This window comes from Sus scrofa, chromosome 11 (assembly GCF_054392235.1).
Source record: "Sus scrofa isolate SSC_HxYL_T2T_F1_AM1 chromosome 11, Sscrofa_HxYL_maternal_Yorkshire_Landrace_v2.0, whole genome shotgun sequence".
Taxonomy (NCBI): domain Eukaryota; kingdom Metazoa; phylum Chordata; class Mammalia; order Artiodactyla; family Suidae; genus Sus; species Sus scrofa.
The window spans coordinates 7,381,822-7,397,037 of NC_139393.1; the positions used below are offsets into that span (position 1 = coordinate 7,381,822).

The window sequence follows — 15,216 nt, forward strand, 5'->3', positions numbered from 1 at the left end:
GCTGCAGCCGTGGTACCAAGAGAATGGGTCAGGAGAGGAGCAGGGCTGTACACAAAGCAGCTCAAGGGTATTAGAAAGGACAGGGTTTCTAAAGGTTTTTGATGTTTTAAATGTCAATCTGGGATGCAATTCTAAAAGTAGAAACTGATCAGAGGCAAACAAACAAAAACCCTCCAGCCAAAAAACGATCATCAAGTTTGTTACAAGGGATATTCAAGTGCAAATTCAGAGGTACACAGGTACATGTATGGATGAACTTGCCCAAGTGGCTAGTCCCTACTTGGATCTAAAAGTGGGTTGGGTTTTGAGAGATGGGAAAGCAGGGAGCTGGGTGAATGGCAACCAGACAAGAAATGCCTTCTCTGGGGAGTTCCCGTCGTGGCGCAGTGGTTAACGAATCCGACCAGGAACCATGAGGTTGCGGGTTCATCCCTGCCCTTGCTCAGTGCGTTAACGATCCGGCGTTGCCATGAGCTGCGGTGTAGGTCGCAGACTCGGCTCGGATCCCGCGTTACTGTGGCTCTGGCGTAGGCCGGTGGCTACAGCTCTGATTCGACCCCTAGCCTGGGAACCTCCATATGCCGAGGGAGCGGCCCAAGAAATAGCAAAAAGACAAAAAAAAAAAAAAAAAAGAAATGCCTTCTCTGCAAGCTAAGGATTCCAAATGAAATTTGACTCAAAGAATTTTTTAAACTTTTGCTTTTATTCAGTTCAAGAGTTATAGAAAAATAACTTCTAACTTAAACTGTTTACAAATGTTTATTTTTAGCTCTCCATTCACCCTTAACTGCACAAAGGAGTGAAAAAAGGATGTTAAGAAGCAAAAAAAGCTACAACATAAGAACAGCCACATTTTACTTCTAGTTCAAATACACTCCCAAGCTAATTCATGATCATGGAGTCTAAATTTAGACTGACTAAGGAAAAAAGATACTATCACACACATCCTCTTCAGTCAGGAAGAGAAAGTTAATAGTATCTGCAAAGCCTTCAAACCACAGGAATTCAGAGGCACTTAACATCAATTATTTAAATAACTACTAACCTACTACAAAGCAAAGGAAAAAGAGAACAAACTGTCTAGGTCACTCACCAACGGTACAAATACCATCTTCTTCCTTTTTCCTTTCAATAAAAAAGAACAATAGCAACCTAATGATTTCCCAGATTAAAGCCAATCAATCACCTGAAAGATATTTCTTTGTCCAAGAACAACTTTTTTTTTTTTTTTTTTGTCTTTTTGCTATTTCTTTGGGCCGCTCCCACGGCATATGGAGGTTACCAGGCTAGGGGTCGAATCAGAGCTGTAGCCACCGGCCTACGCCAGAGCCACAGTAACGCGGGATCCGAGCCGAGTCTGCGACCTACACCGCAGCTCATGGCAACGCCGGATCGTTAACCCACTGAGCAAGGGCAGGGACCGAACCCCCAACCTCAGGGTTCCTAGTCGGATTCGTTAACCACTGCGCCACGATGGGAACTCCCAAGAACTACTTTTAAATCTTTATGCAATTTTTTTAGCTTTGATAGTTTACTTGTTGAAAAGTTCTTAGGCCACACAGTGTGTCTGTCACCTGTGTGCTCACGCTCAACATTAGTGGCCGGTGTTCAACAGTCTGTATGTTCTGACAGCAACGTCAAAATACTTTTTACTTCTTTTAGAGTTAAGACAGAAAAAACATGGAGTTCCTGTCGTGGCGCAGTGGTTAACGAATCCGACTAGGAACCATGAGGTTGCGGGTTCATCCCTGCCCTTGCTCAGTGGGTTAACGATCCGGCGTTGCCTTGAGCTGTGGTGTAGGTCGCAGACGTGGCTCGGATCCCGCGTTGCTGTGGCTCTGGCGTAGGCCGGTGGCAACAGCTCTGATTCGACCCCCAGCCTGGGAAACTCCATAGGCCTCGGCAGCGGCCCGGGAAATAGCAAAAAGACAAAAAGACAAAAAAAAAAAAAAAAAAAAAAAAAGATAGGAAAACCGTGAACTCTAAGAATTCTGACTAAAACAGAATTAGAAAAGAACTTTTCGTATGCCTTCTACACTTCTCAATGGTCAGAAGACAAAAATCACTTTAATGCTAAACACATCTTTAAGTGTTAAACTTCTCAGTTCAAAATTACTGTAAAGCACCATAAAAACTTGTCTTTATGTGCTTTATATCTGTATAGTTGATAATATTAGGTAATTATTGCTAATTTTGAAGCTGTGGTGATAACTGTGATTGTTTTAAAAGAGTCAAGATCAGGAGTTCCCATTGTGGCTCAGCAGTAACAAACCCAACCAGTATTAATGAGGATGCGGGTTCAATCCCTGCCCTTGCTCAGTGGGTTACAGATCCTATGTTGCTGTGGCTGTGGTGTGGGCCTGCAGCGGCAGCTACAATTTGACCCTTAGCCTGGGAACTTCAATGTGCTGTAGGTGAGGCCCTAAAAAGAAAAAAATAATAATAATAAAAAAAAATAAAAAGCCAGAGTGGTCCAGATATAACATGCTAAAAAGAAGCCTATTTTATTCTTTGGAAAAACCCTAAGATTTAATAAGCTTTCTTATGAGTGAATGTGTAAGCCTACACATAGTTAAATTTGCTCTTTAAGACCTCCCAAATCAGAACATTTCAAAGCGAATCATCAACAGTATACACAGACACACATTTACATGTATCACACACAGAACAAGTCAGGAGGGTAGAGAGCACAACATTAACAGCATTTACACTAAGTAACAGAATTCTATCAATGGTAATTTTTTAAAAATGCTTTACAAGTTTTTCAATAAACCTATTGCTTTTCTAATCAGTTACAAAATTTGAACAAAACAATAACAAGCAAAACAATGAAGTTTAGATTTTTAAAAGTAAATGCATAAAATAAAGAGGTTACAGCCAAGAAAGGGCAAATGAGACAAGCCAGATGAACACCTGCCCTTAGAAAACACTGGTCAAGGACATGGAGACGCCAAAGAAAAGTATAAGCGTCCTTCATCTTATTGTGGAAGAGAAGTCAAACTTCACTTTCTGCTGAGTGGCGATCCCATTTACCTACTTGACATGCACAATCACGACTACCTTTTCCTCTAAACAGTTTATTTTTTAAAATATTATATGCTAAGACTGACAAAACAAGGATGGCTGCATTAGGGAATTTAGGCTTTAGCTAAAATTAATACTATGTGACCATGTAAGTACTGACCACGTTTTCAAGTGACTGCTCCTGCCTTTGTACTACCTGCTGTGCCTGTTCTGGGACGTCTCCCTTCGTACTTCCCATTATCTTTGGTGCATTTCTCAGGTAACTAGAAGTTAATAAGTTACTCAAGTCATTTAGGAAACAGGAAAAAGGTTTTACAATCTCAGGGTAGATTGTCCTTCCTTTCATCCAACTAAGAAGGCCACCTGAACTATTCCAAGAAGACTGCGGCTCTATAGCCAGTGGTTCTACTTGAGAAATGAAACTTCAGATATGACTCATGTGTTGGCATAATTTGAAAATAAAAATACAATAATAAGTTTAAAACTGCACTATAAACAACCTAAGAGTGAACCCATCTCTACCTCAGAATAAAGATATTTAGGGAAAATGCTCCCCCTACCCATTTTTCATTCTTCTTGGCTGCCTGTCCTAAGTCCCAAAGGAGCAAGGCAGACAGCACTCTGGGAAATCAAAGAGCCATTTGCTTGCCTCCCATGCTGGCTGGGAGTCTGACAGCACCTCGGAGAGGCAAAATGTCTCAGTTTGGTAGTAAAACTGCCTTTCTCTGGGTAAGAAGAATTTAACAAGAAATAGCTCAAGATATATTACTAAAGTAAACCCTGAATCACTTTTTTTTTAATTCATCACTACTTTTCAGTTTGTGTTCATATTTACCTTTTATCAACACTTTCTATCCATCAAAACGTTTTACTTTGCTATTATATATAATCTGAACAAGCATGAATAATACCTGCTTTTTGCTCTGAAATGGATCCTTTTTATCCACACTGATGAATTTCTGTTAACCTAGTAGTAGGGTTGCTGGTTCAGCAGCAACCATTCAGAGAAAAAAAAAAAAAGTGGACATGCTGAATTCTTCTTTGCCTAGCACTTCAAGACAGAAAAAAACTCCGTAAACTATAACAAAAACACTGTTGTGATCACACTGAGATATCTGACAAGTCATGATCTGCACCTCCTTGACCAAATTCCACAATAGAGACTGTAACTGAGCCTGACCCAGTCTGCTTGCCATCGCCGCCTCTGCCCATCACTACTCCTCCTTGGGTTTCTTCTTGCATGGCTTTCAAGAGAGTCACACTTAAAAAAAAAGAAAGAAAGAAAATTTCCCATAGCTTTGTTCCTTTTCTCATTTTTAAAATTCTCTTATCTCTAAATAGACGCACTATACTTTTGGGCTGTCCCTTGTCTCTTGGTGAATTCATGTAATCTCATATTGCTATTCTTTGTCTTTAATTTAATGCCCACGCTAATTTATACTTTCGGTCCTCTCTTCTTTCCTGAGAGCTAAGTCCACATTCTTACCAGGGTTAAGGAGAAGACAAAGACGACTCCCAGGTATTTATATACCATTTTGCTTTCTTTTAAAAGAATTCCATTAGCTTGACTGCATGTCTTTCTATGGCATGTAGTTAAATCCAAAAGTTAAAAGAAAGGCTTATGACAGCATATATAATGACAGGAGCAAAAAATGAATGTGGACACTGAGAACCACAATCATAGAAAGTAAAACTAAAAACTTAGCAGTTTAGGACCTTTTGAAATACAAGCATTAAAAAAAAAAAAAAGATTTCTTTAGTGCAGTGAGAATTAATTATATAAACTATATAACCGCACTTTCATAACCCTTAGACACACATAACTATTTATATTTCAATTAAACAAAATTTTAAATTTCATTCTTCAGCCACAAAAGCCCCTTTGCAGGTGCTCAAGAGCCACATGTAGCTAGTGGCTACCTCACTGGACAGCACAGATAAAAGAATATTTCGATTACTGCAGAAAGCTCTACTGGACAAAGCTGCAGTGCCGATTCCACAGTCACTGAGCATTTTCTATATCATAGGCACAGAGCTAGGAAGAGGGGCAAAGAAAGATGAGTCGGGTAAGGCCTCTCTCTGCCCTCAAAGAGCACAGAGTTTGTCTAGCGGATGAAATAGAAAATATTTACAAGGGCTAGAGCAGAGGTAATGACATTTACGGGAGAGTAAACTGATTAAGAGCCAGTTCTGTATTCCAGACCAATCAGCTAGGATCCCATCCCTTTCCCCGAGCTTGTCTGTGGACCAGGCCTTCATCTGGTGTTATGATGATGCAGCCAGTAATGCTGAGACTCATCACTACCTAGCAACCTCTGGGTTCAGCAGAACCAGGGATGCTGAGACAAGAACAGGATTTGCGTTAGCTCTGTCCCTCTGGACTCGGTGCTTCAGGCTGCACGCAACTCCTGAAGGAAAAAGCCATCCTGTCACTCTGGCTATTCTCCCTTGGTCCCTCCTAGGGGACAGCTTGGTCTCAACTGACCCTTCATTATGGAGTTCCCAGCATGTGCTATACGTAGAGTGATAAAGTGCCTGACCAAGTAAGTAATTAAGGCATTACCAAGGAATTAACACTGCCACTGAGAACAAGTCTTCACTACAAATGGCGCCAGAAGGGAGGAGAAGGTGCCTCTAAGCAGAAAGGAAGGCTCAGCAAGGATGAAAGAGAGAAGCATAAATGTAACAGAAAGATCTCCAGGCAAGCAGAGGGTTTGCTACAACCCAAACACAGGCCAAAGGGCAACAGCAGGAGGCGAGGCTGGATGGAAGCCCAAGTGCTAAGAGCCTTACTGCCACCACCTAAGGAGCTTGGCCTGGATTGGCCTGTAAGCAACGGCCAACCACGATTAAGCAGAAGAGTCAAATGATGAAATCTGTGTCTTCAAAAGACCCACGTTGGAAAGGGTGAAAGGCAGATAAACAGTAGTGAAGAGGCAAGGTACCTGGATGAAGACCTGGTAGAAGGGGAGTGGAGATAAAGAACAGGAAATGGATTCAAGAGACATTAGAGACGACTGACTGGCTCTGACCACTGACAGGACCCATCTGGCACACTAGCAGCCAATAAATGTTTGTTATACCAATTAGTGAGCAGGATAATGATCACTTAGATCACAAAGGACAGAAAACAAAAACCACGAGAAACACAAAAATTCAAGCCAAGGACAAAAGACAGCTAGAGAAACTGAAAGGGAACAAAGACACCAAATGAAGCCATACTCCTCCACCTGGCAGTGACTCCGCAAGATACCTGGATGGCTGGCATTTCCTACAGACCCTTACACGGCCAGCATCTTAGTGTGCTCTCCCCTGACGGCACTACTTAAAACTTAACAACCCAGGCATCCCTCCCAGCACCCTCCAAGCCCCTCCCCTGCTTTATTTGTCTCTGTCCTACTTACCAACATCTAAGATACTATATACTTTCCTTATTTATTGTGTTTAAAGTCTCTACTTAAATGTAAGCTCCATCAGGGGAGGAATTTTGTCTGCTTCACTCACCATTGTACACTAGAGCCTAAAAAAGTGCCTGGCATATAGCACGTGCTCAACAAATACTTGCTGATTGACTGACTGAATAATGCAGAGAAATAAAAAGAGTAGGACTGTTATGTGTAGATTAATAAGTATGAAAATGAAATGGTATCTAACTTGGAAATTCTATTAATTATAGTGAAGGATAAAAATAAAAATCTATACAACCGTCCTTTAAATAAATGCAAAAGGCTCAAAAACGTTTTCTTAGAATATGCATTTTTATATATATTCAAATACAACAAACATATAACAAAGTTGTAACAATTATAACGAATATTTTCTATTTAGTCACAAAGGAATGAAGTTTTACTGCTTGAAAAATCGCTGCAATACTTGATAGCGACATTGCAAACCCACCACTTCAAGTATTTAAATTCTATTAATACCTTTCCAACTTCCATTATAAGTTTCTAACTTTCTTTCTGAAATTGTGGCTATTTTAAAATGTTAAAAAAAACCTAAGAAGTGAAAGTTGAAATACCAGAATGTTAGTAAAATAATAGTCATTGGCTTTAAGATACAGTGAAGAGGCTATGACATTAAAACGTAAAGAATGGTCAAAAAGTTAGAAATTCAAAAATATCCAAGAACACAAAAAAGCCCACCTAGCTGGCTGGCTTCGGGAAAATGAGCAAATATCATTAAGGCTCACTTTCCTCACCAATAAAATGCAGCTAACACTAGCACCTACCTACCTGATAAGCTTATTCTGAGAGGGTTTTCTGGAGGATTAAATCTGTTTCAGGTCATCAGCTTGGCACAATGCCTCTAATCGTCATTTCTTTCTTTAACCCAGAAATATTTACGAAGAACCTACCATACAAAAGGCACCACACTTACTGGCTACAGTGGCAAATGAGACAGACACTCCTGCTTCAGAGAATCTATGACAACCACAACAAGTCTGAAGACAGATGAATTACCAAGTGTGACAGGTGCTACAGAGGAAGCCTATAGGGTGGCTTCTGGTCAGAAATCAGGGAAGTGAGGGAATTCAGCTTTCGATGTGGTCAGGAAAAGTGTCTCCGAGGACAGGAAAGCTGAGACGCTCGTTCCCCACGCACAGAGGGCACCGGATGAGGGTGTGGGTGAGGAGACTGACGTGTGCAAAGGCTGGGGCCTGTCTGAGGAGCTGAGGGGACCCGGTGCACCTGACGCCCAGGAAGCCACTCGCAGAGCCAGGCAAGAGCTGGATGACGCTGGACTCAGAAGGAAAACCACAGGAATTTGCGATTTTATTCTATGGGAATTTATTCTTCAGTGGAAAGCTGCTGAGGTTTTCTGTTTTTTTCAGAGGGAAAGATAACCCAATTTATGTCTCATAAAAATCACTCAGGCTATTTTTGCAAAATGTCTTACAGGGGAATGTGAATGGAAGCAGAAAATTAGTGCTAAGACTAAAGCCCCATCCAGGAGAGAGAGACGGTACCTGCAATAGGGTGGGAGCATGGAGATGATGAGAACTTGATGGGTTCCAGACAGAGTTCGAAATGGCGGGATTCGGGGGATGAGGGAAGGGAGAAATCACATATGACTCCTAGATGTCTGACTTAGGCAAATGCTCGGCTAAGTAACGCAGTAAAGTATTTGATTAATTTTAGCTATTCTTAGCTACCCTTAGGACTGAAGAGAAAGAAAAACTGGTGATCCTACATCCAAAATAGTAAAAACAAAAACAAAAAAGAAAGAAACTAAAGTACAAATAGGAAAGGCGACTGGGTCAAGCGATGAGGGAATAGCAGTAGCAGACCACCTTTCCCACTGAAAACAACCATGAAAGTGAGGTGAAACACCAAACCAACACACTGAGTTATCTGAAGGCTCAGAGAGAACAACCAGGAGAGCCAGGACATCAGGAACCTAGAGAAGGGGATGCAGAGAAAGAGGCCGTTTCCCCTTGGGATACCTGCCCATTACAGGGCACCCAGGCCAAGCAGAAAGCAGTAGCCCTGAGCTTGTATCACTCTCATTGGGCTGGGAAGACAAAAACTGGAGTTCTGTACTACTAAGGTAGCCAGGAATTGAGGCTCCCAGCTAAAAAGGAACCACGAAAAACAAGCCCATCATTCTGCTCAATTTTGGCCCTCAGGAATATGCTGAATCATAAACAACATGGACTGAAATGCAGGAAAACTCATCAAAAAAATGCTGCAAAGAGGCTAGAAAACTAAGCCGAGCTCTGATCAGCCTCACAATACTTAAAATTCAGGGCTTGCCAAGGAAGAGGCATCTTGGTAAATACGCCAGACTTTTAATAAACGAGCCTTCAGAAGGGCTATGCACTAGGAGGTTATTTGAATTTCCTGATTACCCTGAATCCAGGCTTACGTCTTTATCAATCACTGATGAATCAAAGCAATCAATGTTTTTCCAACTGCTTGCCAGAAAATACTAATAACATCTTTCTATCTGGAGAAAGCTAACCTCATTCAGATCCTCTACACATTTTCTTTTTGGCAACACTTGTGGTATTCGGAAACTTGGGGTTGAATCCACACCACAGCCATGACCCAAGCCGCGGAGGTGACAAGGCCAGATCTTTAAACCTACTGAGCCACAAGACAACTCCAAGATCCCCTATAACTTTTCATCACAATGTTAACATTACAGAAACAGGCTCATGGGTGACGTAAGTATTAGGGTTATCAAACAAACTTTACAACAATGTTTATATACTCAAGAAAATAGGCGAGAACGCTGTGAGAACTTGACTCTGTATATCTTTAGAACTGAAAATACAAAAACTGAAATTAAGAACTCAATACTAGGTGTAACCAGATACTGGACAGAGAAGATGTGATAAGTGAGCCTGAAGATAGCTCAACAACAATATACAAACAAATAAATACATAGAGGAAGAAAAAACAATAAAAAATTGTGACATGACTTAACATACATGTATCTGTAGTCCCAGAAGGAAATAATTGGATAGAAACAGTATTTTAAGAATCCCAACTTAAAAAATCCCCAAAATGAGAAAGACAGCAAGACACAGACTCAAGACACTCTACAAACCCATAAAGAATAAAAGTCATGTGTGCATATGCACACAACAGTAAAACTGATAAAAACCAAAGTTAAAAATCTCAAAAATGACCAAAGAAAAACACACTGACTTCAAAGGAAAAACAGTTAAGACCAAAGGCTGACTTAACAGAAACAGTGGGAGCCAGATTATAAAATAACTTGAAGATGCTAAGAGACCCTTTAAAAATGAAGGTTAATAAATACATTTCTAGGAGTTCCCATCATGGTTCAGTTGAAACAAATGTGACTAGCCTCCATGAGGACACAGGTTCAATCCCTGGCCTCACTCAGTGGCTTACGGATCTGGCATTGCCGTGAGCTGTGGTGCAGGTCACAGACACAGCTCGGATTCCACACTGCTGTGGCTGTGGCGCAGGCTGGTGGCTACGCTCCGATTCGACCCCTAGCCTGGAAACCTCTATAGGTTGTGGGTGCGGCCCTAAAAAGACGAAAAAAAAATTCCAGGTAAACAAAACCAGAATTATTACTAGAAGACCTGTACTAAAAGCAATCCTTAAGGGAGTTCCTTAGATAAAAGGAAAATTACCCCGAAGAAAATGCAGTAAAACAGGCAGAAATGCAGACTTCCAAAAAAGGTCCATGCGGACACCAACTTGAAACGAGTAACGGTTATTTCAACAACGTGAGTATTACTATTACCATAATCCCCGGAGGAAAATCCCAAATGGCTCTACCAGTGAATTCTCCCAAACACATATGGACGAAATAAAATCAATCTTTGTCACAAACCCTTCCAGAAAATTAAAACAAAACGAAACAAAGCACATTTCCCAGGTGGGGGGAGGATAGAGTGGGACTTTGGGGTTAGTGGACACACACTATTCTATTTAGAATGGATAACACCAAGGTCCTACTGTACGGCACAGGGAACTAGATACACGACCCCGGGATGAGTCAAAATGGAAAAGAATATTTTATTTTATTTTTTTGCCTTTTTTTTTTTTTTGCTATTTCTTGGGCCGCTCCCGCGGCATATGGAGGTTCCCAGGCTAGGGGTTGAATCGGAGCTGTAGCCACCGGCCTACGCCAGAGCCACAGCAACGCGGGATCCGAGCCATGTCTGCAATCTACACCACAGCTCACGGCAATGCCGGATCCTTAATCCACTGAGCAAGGGCAGGGACCGAACCCACAACCTCACGGTTCCTAGTCAGATTCGTTAACCACTGCGCCACAATGGGAACTCCGGAAAAGAATATTTTAAAAAGAATATGTATGTGTAACTGAATCCCTTTGCTGCACAGCAGAAATTAACACAATATTATAAATCAACTATACTTCAATAAAAAATAAATTTAAAAACTCTCCCAGGTCATTTTATGAAATCAGCACAACCTAAATCTGCCAAAGACTTTACAAGAAATTAAAAATTATTAGTCAGGGAGTTCCCATCATGGCTCAGTGGTAACTAATCCAACTAGTATCCATGCGGATTCGGGTTCAATCCCCTGCCTTGCTAAGTGGGTTAAGGATCCGGCGTTGCTGTAAGCTGTGGTGTAGGTCGCAGACGTGGCTTGGATCTGGCGTGGCTGTGGCTGTGGTGTGGGTCGGCAGGTGCAGCTCTGATTCGACCCCTAGCCTGGGAACCTCCATATGCTGTGGGTATGGCCCTAAAAAGACAAAAAAAAAAAATTACTAGTCAATCTTTTATGAACAAAAATGCAAACACTGTAAATGAAATGTATTGTAGCATATTAAGAAAATCATGCATAATAAAAAAAGGCCAGAAAGCCAAATAATTTAGGTACAGCTATCAAAATCAGTTCAAAATTATAACACAGTTCTACACTTATTTGTATGGATAGCAGTTAATGATATGTAACTAAATGAAAAAAGCAGGATATATAAAAGTAGGAATATTTCTACGGCAAAAACAGTAATTTTACATGAAAGTAAATACAATTAAACATAAGAAAACACTGTTTCTAGACACAATGAATTGCCATCTTAATTTATGTTCATAAACAAAAGATACATCTAACTTAAGACAACTTTCTTCAACAGAAAGAACACTTTCTTCTCAAAATCTAGTCATAGAAAATTGCCCAGGTATATATTATATTTAGACCATACAAAAAAATGCTACTACATCTGAATCAATCAACAGAGAATCTGCACCATACATACGTGGTTAGTTTGAAGACAAAACCAAAATACCCTGAAAGCATTAAATCAATGTATGTGTTACATACATAAAGCAGTAATAGTTTCTGCATTCAAAGCGGTAAAAAATTCTATTGTACAATATACATACCAAAGGACTCAAAGGTCCAATAAACTTAGAGAAAACTCCCTTTAACTTTAGCAATTAATGAGAAAATCCATCTGCATTAAAATCATTCCAACCCAGGGAGTTCCCATCGTGGCGCAGTGGTTAACGAATCCAAGAACCATGAGGTTGCGGGTTTGATCCCTGGCCTTGCTCAGTGGGTTAAGGATCCAGCGTTGCTGTGAGCTGTGGTGTAGGTTGCAGACACAGCTCGGATCCCGCGTTGCTGTGGCTCTGGTGTAAGCTGGCGGCTACAGCTCTGATTAGACCCCTAGCTTGGGAACCTCCATATGCCGCGGGAGCGGCCCTAGAAATGGCCAAAAGACAAAAAAAAAAAAAAAAAAAATCATTCCAACCCAGAGTATTTTGCAAGCTACCTGGAGCAGGTGCTGGGAAGGACTCTGAGGTGTTCGGGCTAGGAAGGTGCCTGAGGGATTTAGCAATGTTTGCTCAGGTATGGGGGGGAGGGCTCAGTACGTTTATCACTCTTGCCACGAGACCCAAATGCCTAGCCTCGCTCTCCATTTTCCAGCTACGTGACTTCAAACAAGTGCCTCAGCCTCTCTGAACCCAGGCTGTGAGAAAGTGAAACTCAGCTCTGCTGACTGTCGCTTGGCGATGTCTCTCAAAGACAGAGACAAGAGGGACTAACTAAGTTTTCTCCCAGGGCCACACTACAGCTCCAAAGGGACTAACCATCTCCTCAGCCCCGTCCTCTCCCCTGCCTCCTAAACCAAGACAGCTGAGCGATCCAGTTACTAACCCACGTCCACTCCAGGGCCCGGGTCTCCACCGCCTCCGCTCTCTCCTGAGACTCATGCGACGCAGCCCAATCCCCACCCAACCCTTCTCCAATCCCTCTTACCGAGACTGCGCGGCTGCTCAGGCAGGAGCATCCTTGCTGCAAGTCCATCGACCAGACTTGGTTCACTACAGATGTATTCCTGTGGCCTTCACCTGGTAGGCAACAGCAGCTTCTCTGCCAATATACCAGCCTATTTACCCAGGGTCACGGTGAGGCGTCAACTAAATGTCATCCTCTAAAATGCCAAGCATCTGGCTGGTAAAGAGCCAGTACACAACAAACATTAGCATCTTTCCCCTACGAGCTCAAAATAAAGCTACGCATGTAATTTTATTTTTTAATCATCTACCCAGCTCATCACTGTCAAGGCTCTACCTCTCTGCAAAACACAGCTAGGAGCTAGAAAATAAGCCCCTCAAGTAAAGAGAACTCTAAGCAACCAAACAGAGATGTTCAAGTCCGTGAAATAAAGACCAGGCACTTTACCCGAAGAACTCCTGAAAATCCTACTTGGACACCATTTCCTCATTGTTAACATACTTTATCCCAATAAACTTTGAAAATCTGGTTACGACACCCACAGCAAATTAGAATCTGCAATGTAAAGAGTTAGAAAGGGACAGGTGGGCATACTGAGCACAAAAAAATACAACTGTTCAACAAGACAGATATTAAAAACTATAAATATCAATATAACTTAAAATGCTCAGGAATCTGAAGTCATCTTACACACAGCTTCTACAATTTTTTGACTGAACATCCCCATTATAACGTACTTCAGCATGTACCTCCATATGTGTATATTCATTTATAAATCACATTTTATGTATATTATAAAACATACACTAAAACAGAATTTAAAATTTCAAATATTTTTAATTTTCATTTTTAGCTATTTTAAATATTAACTTGTTTTAATCTTGCAATCATTAAAACTACTATTACTGTTACATGGTAAGTGAGAGCACTTTTATTGAAGATGCTTCTTTATTTTTTAAAATCTTGGTGTCCCAGTTTGCAAAGTTCCATGTATTTTGACACTTGGTTTTAAGAGCTGTCACAAGTCATAACTGGAAAACCCAGCTCACGAAGATGCGCAGATCCACAGAAAAGACTATGTCACTGACGGGTTTAAAGATCGTGTCACTTTTCAATTACCAAATACGCACAAGTTTTTGGTAAAAGTGAGTTACCTGACATCAGTGTTATTACACTTTTATTTTACCTGGTGTCAGCTATTACTAAGGAAAATGTGCTGCTTTTCATTTCTATTAAATGGGTTTCTATTAAATGGGTCTTAAGTCCAATGAAATTCGCTGTGAGGAATATTCTTCAATGGACTGAAAAAATCGAAACAGGTTTTCAAAATCTGTATGTTTTCTCTCCACAACATTTCTTCTGAAAAGCAGGTTATTTTTTCCACTTATTGGTTAGGTGTCAATTGCCCTAAAAAGACAACTTGCTGTTTGTTTTCTCAAAAATATCTGCATGTCATTGACAGCTTCTTGTCCTCATGGAAAAGATCGGCATCTAGAATATTCATCTTTTTCAAATGGGTAACTCAGCTTTGAGTTCTCCAACTCTCTTAAGTACTTTGATGCTGAACTTCTGCTCATTTTCATATAAAGTATCACAGATTCTCTTAAAAAGTATTTTTAAGAGTAACTCTATACTGTAACAGAAAAACTGCACGAACTTTGAGAAACTCATGGTGCTGCTGCAGGCCTCTACATTACAGAATTCCCAGACCTTCCCTCAGCAAACAGTGCTCATCTGAACGTGAACCTTTCAGAAGAGCCTGGAGGCTTTTTCAGAGCCAATCTATATGTTAACACAAAAGCAAAATTCCTCCCCCTTCGTGGAGCACAAAATCAACAACTAGATATTCTAATATTTTTATTCTCACATCTCCACTGACTTGCCTCATCTCACTTTGTAAATTACTGAACTAGCAGTGAAGGTGCCTAGAGCTTCACAATCTGTTTCAGGTGCTGAGGGTAGGACAGTTACAGTTGACAGAATAATGATACTATACTACACAGTGAAATACTCCATGAGCTTCACCGAGCTCAATCAGTAATATTCAAATGATGGCTCTAAGGCACCAAAATTCAGTTACATTATGCAGAGCATATTACACATAAGCAAACAGGACAGGAATCCAAAAGAGAATGGGATATTTCCAAAAACAACCTTCATTTATTCACAAAACTTACTGATTCAGAATAATTTACTACCCAGGGTTTCCAGGTACCATGAATTCTACCAGTCATTTTCAGTTTTTCCCCTGAATGAGAAGACGTCTTAAAGAGCATATTTAAGAAATATATGCTTCAGTCTCCTAAAATGTATTTACTATTCCATGTTATGAAAAGTAATAGAGCCATCAGCTCTTTATCCATAATTTAAAGTAACTTCAAGCCTTAATACTAAAAATGTATTTTTCATATCCGAAGTAGTAACAGAGCAAATATCACAGACTTCACATCTAACGTCATCATGATCAGCAGTAGTGAGCAGGATGGGACTT

General features: G+C 40.7%; 1 protein-coding gene across 2 annotated transcripts in view; it reads right to left on the reverse strand.

Annotated features, from left to right (window-relative positions):
- The window catches only part of UBL3 (ubiquitin like 3), a 65,256-nt gene that overhangs the window by 44,639 nt on the left and 5,401 nt on the right, over positions 1-15,216 (reverse strand). The window contains exon 1 of one of the 2 annotated variants that reach the window (XM_084981400.1): positions 12,747-13,216. The exons of the other annotated variant lie outside the window; for it this stretch is intronic. Coding sequence (XP_084837526.1) covers positions 12,747-12,794 — 48 coding nt within the window. The 5' untranslated portion in view covers positions 12,795-13,216. Of the gene's footprint in view, positions 1-12,746; positions 13,217-15,216 lie in introns of those variants that run through there. 2 annotated transcript variants of the gene reach the window in all.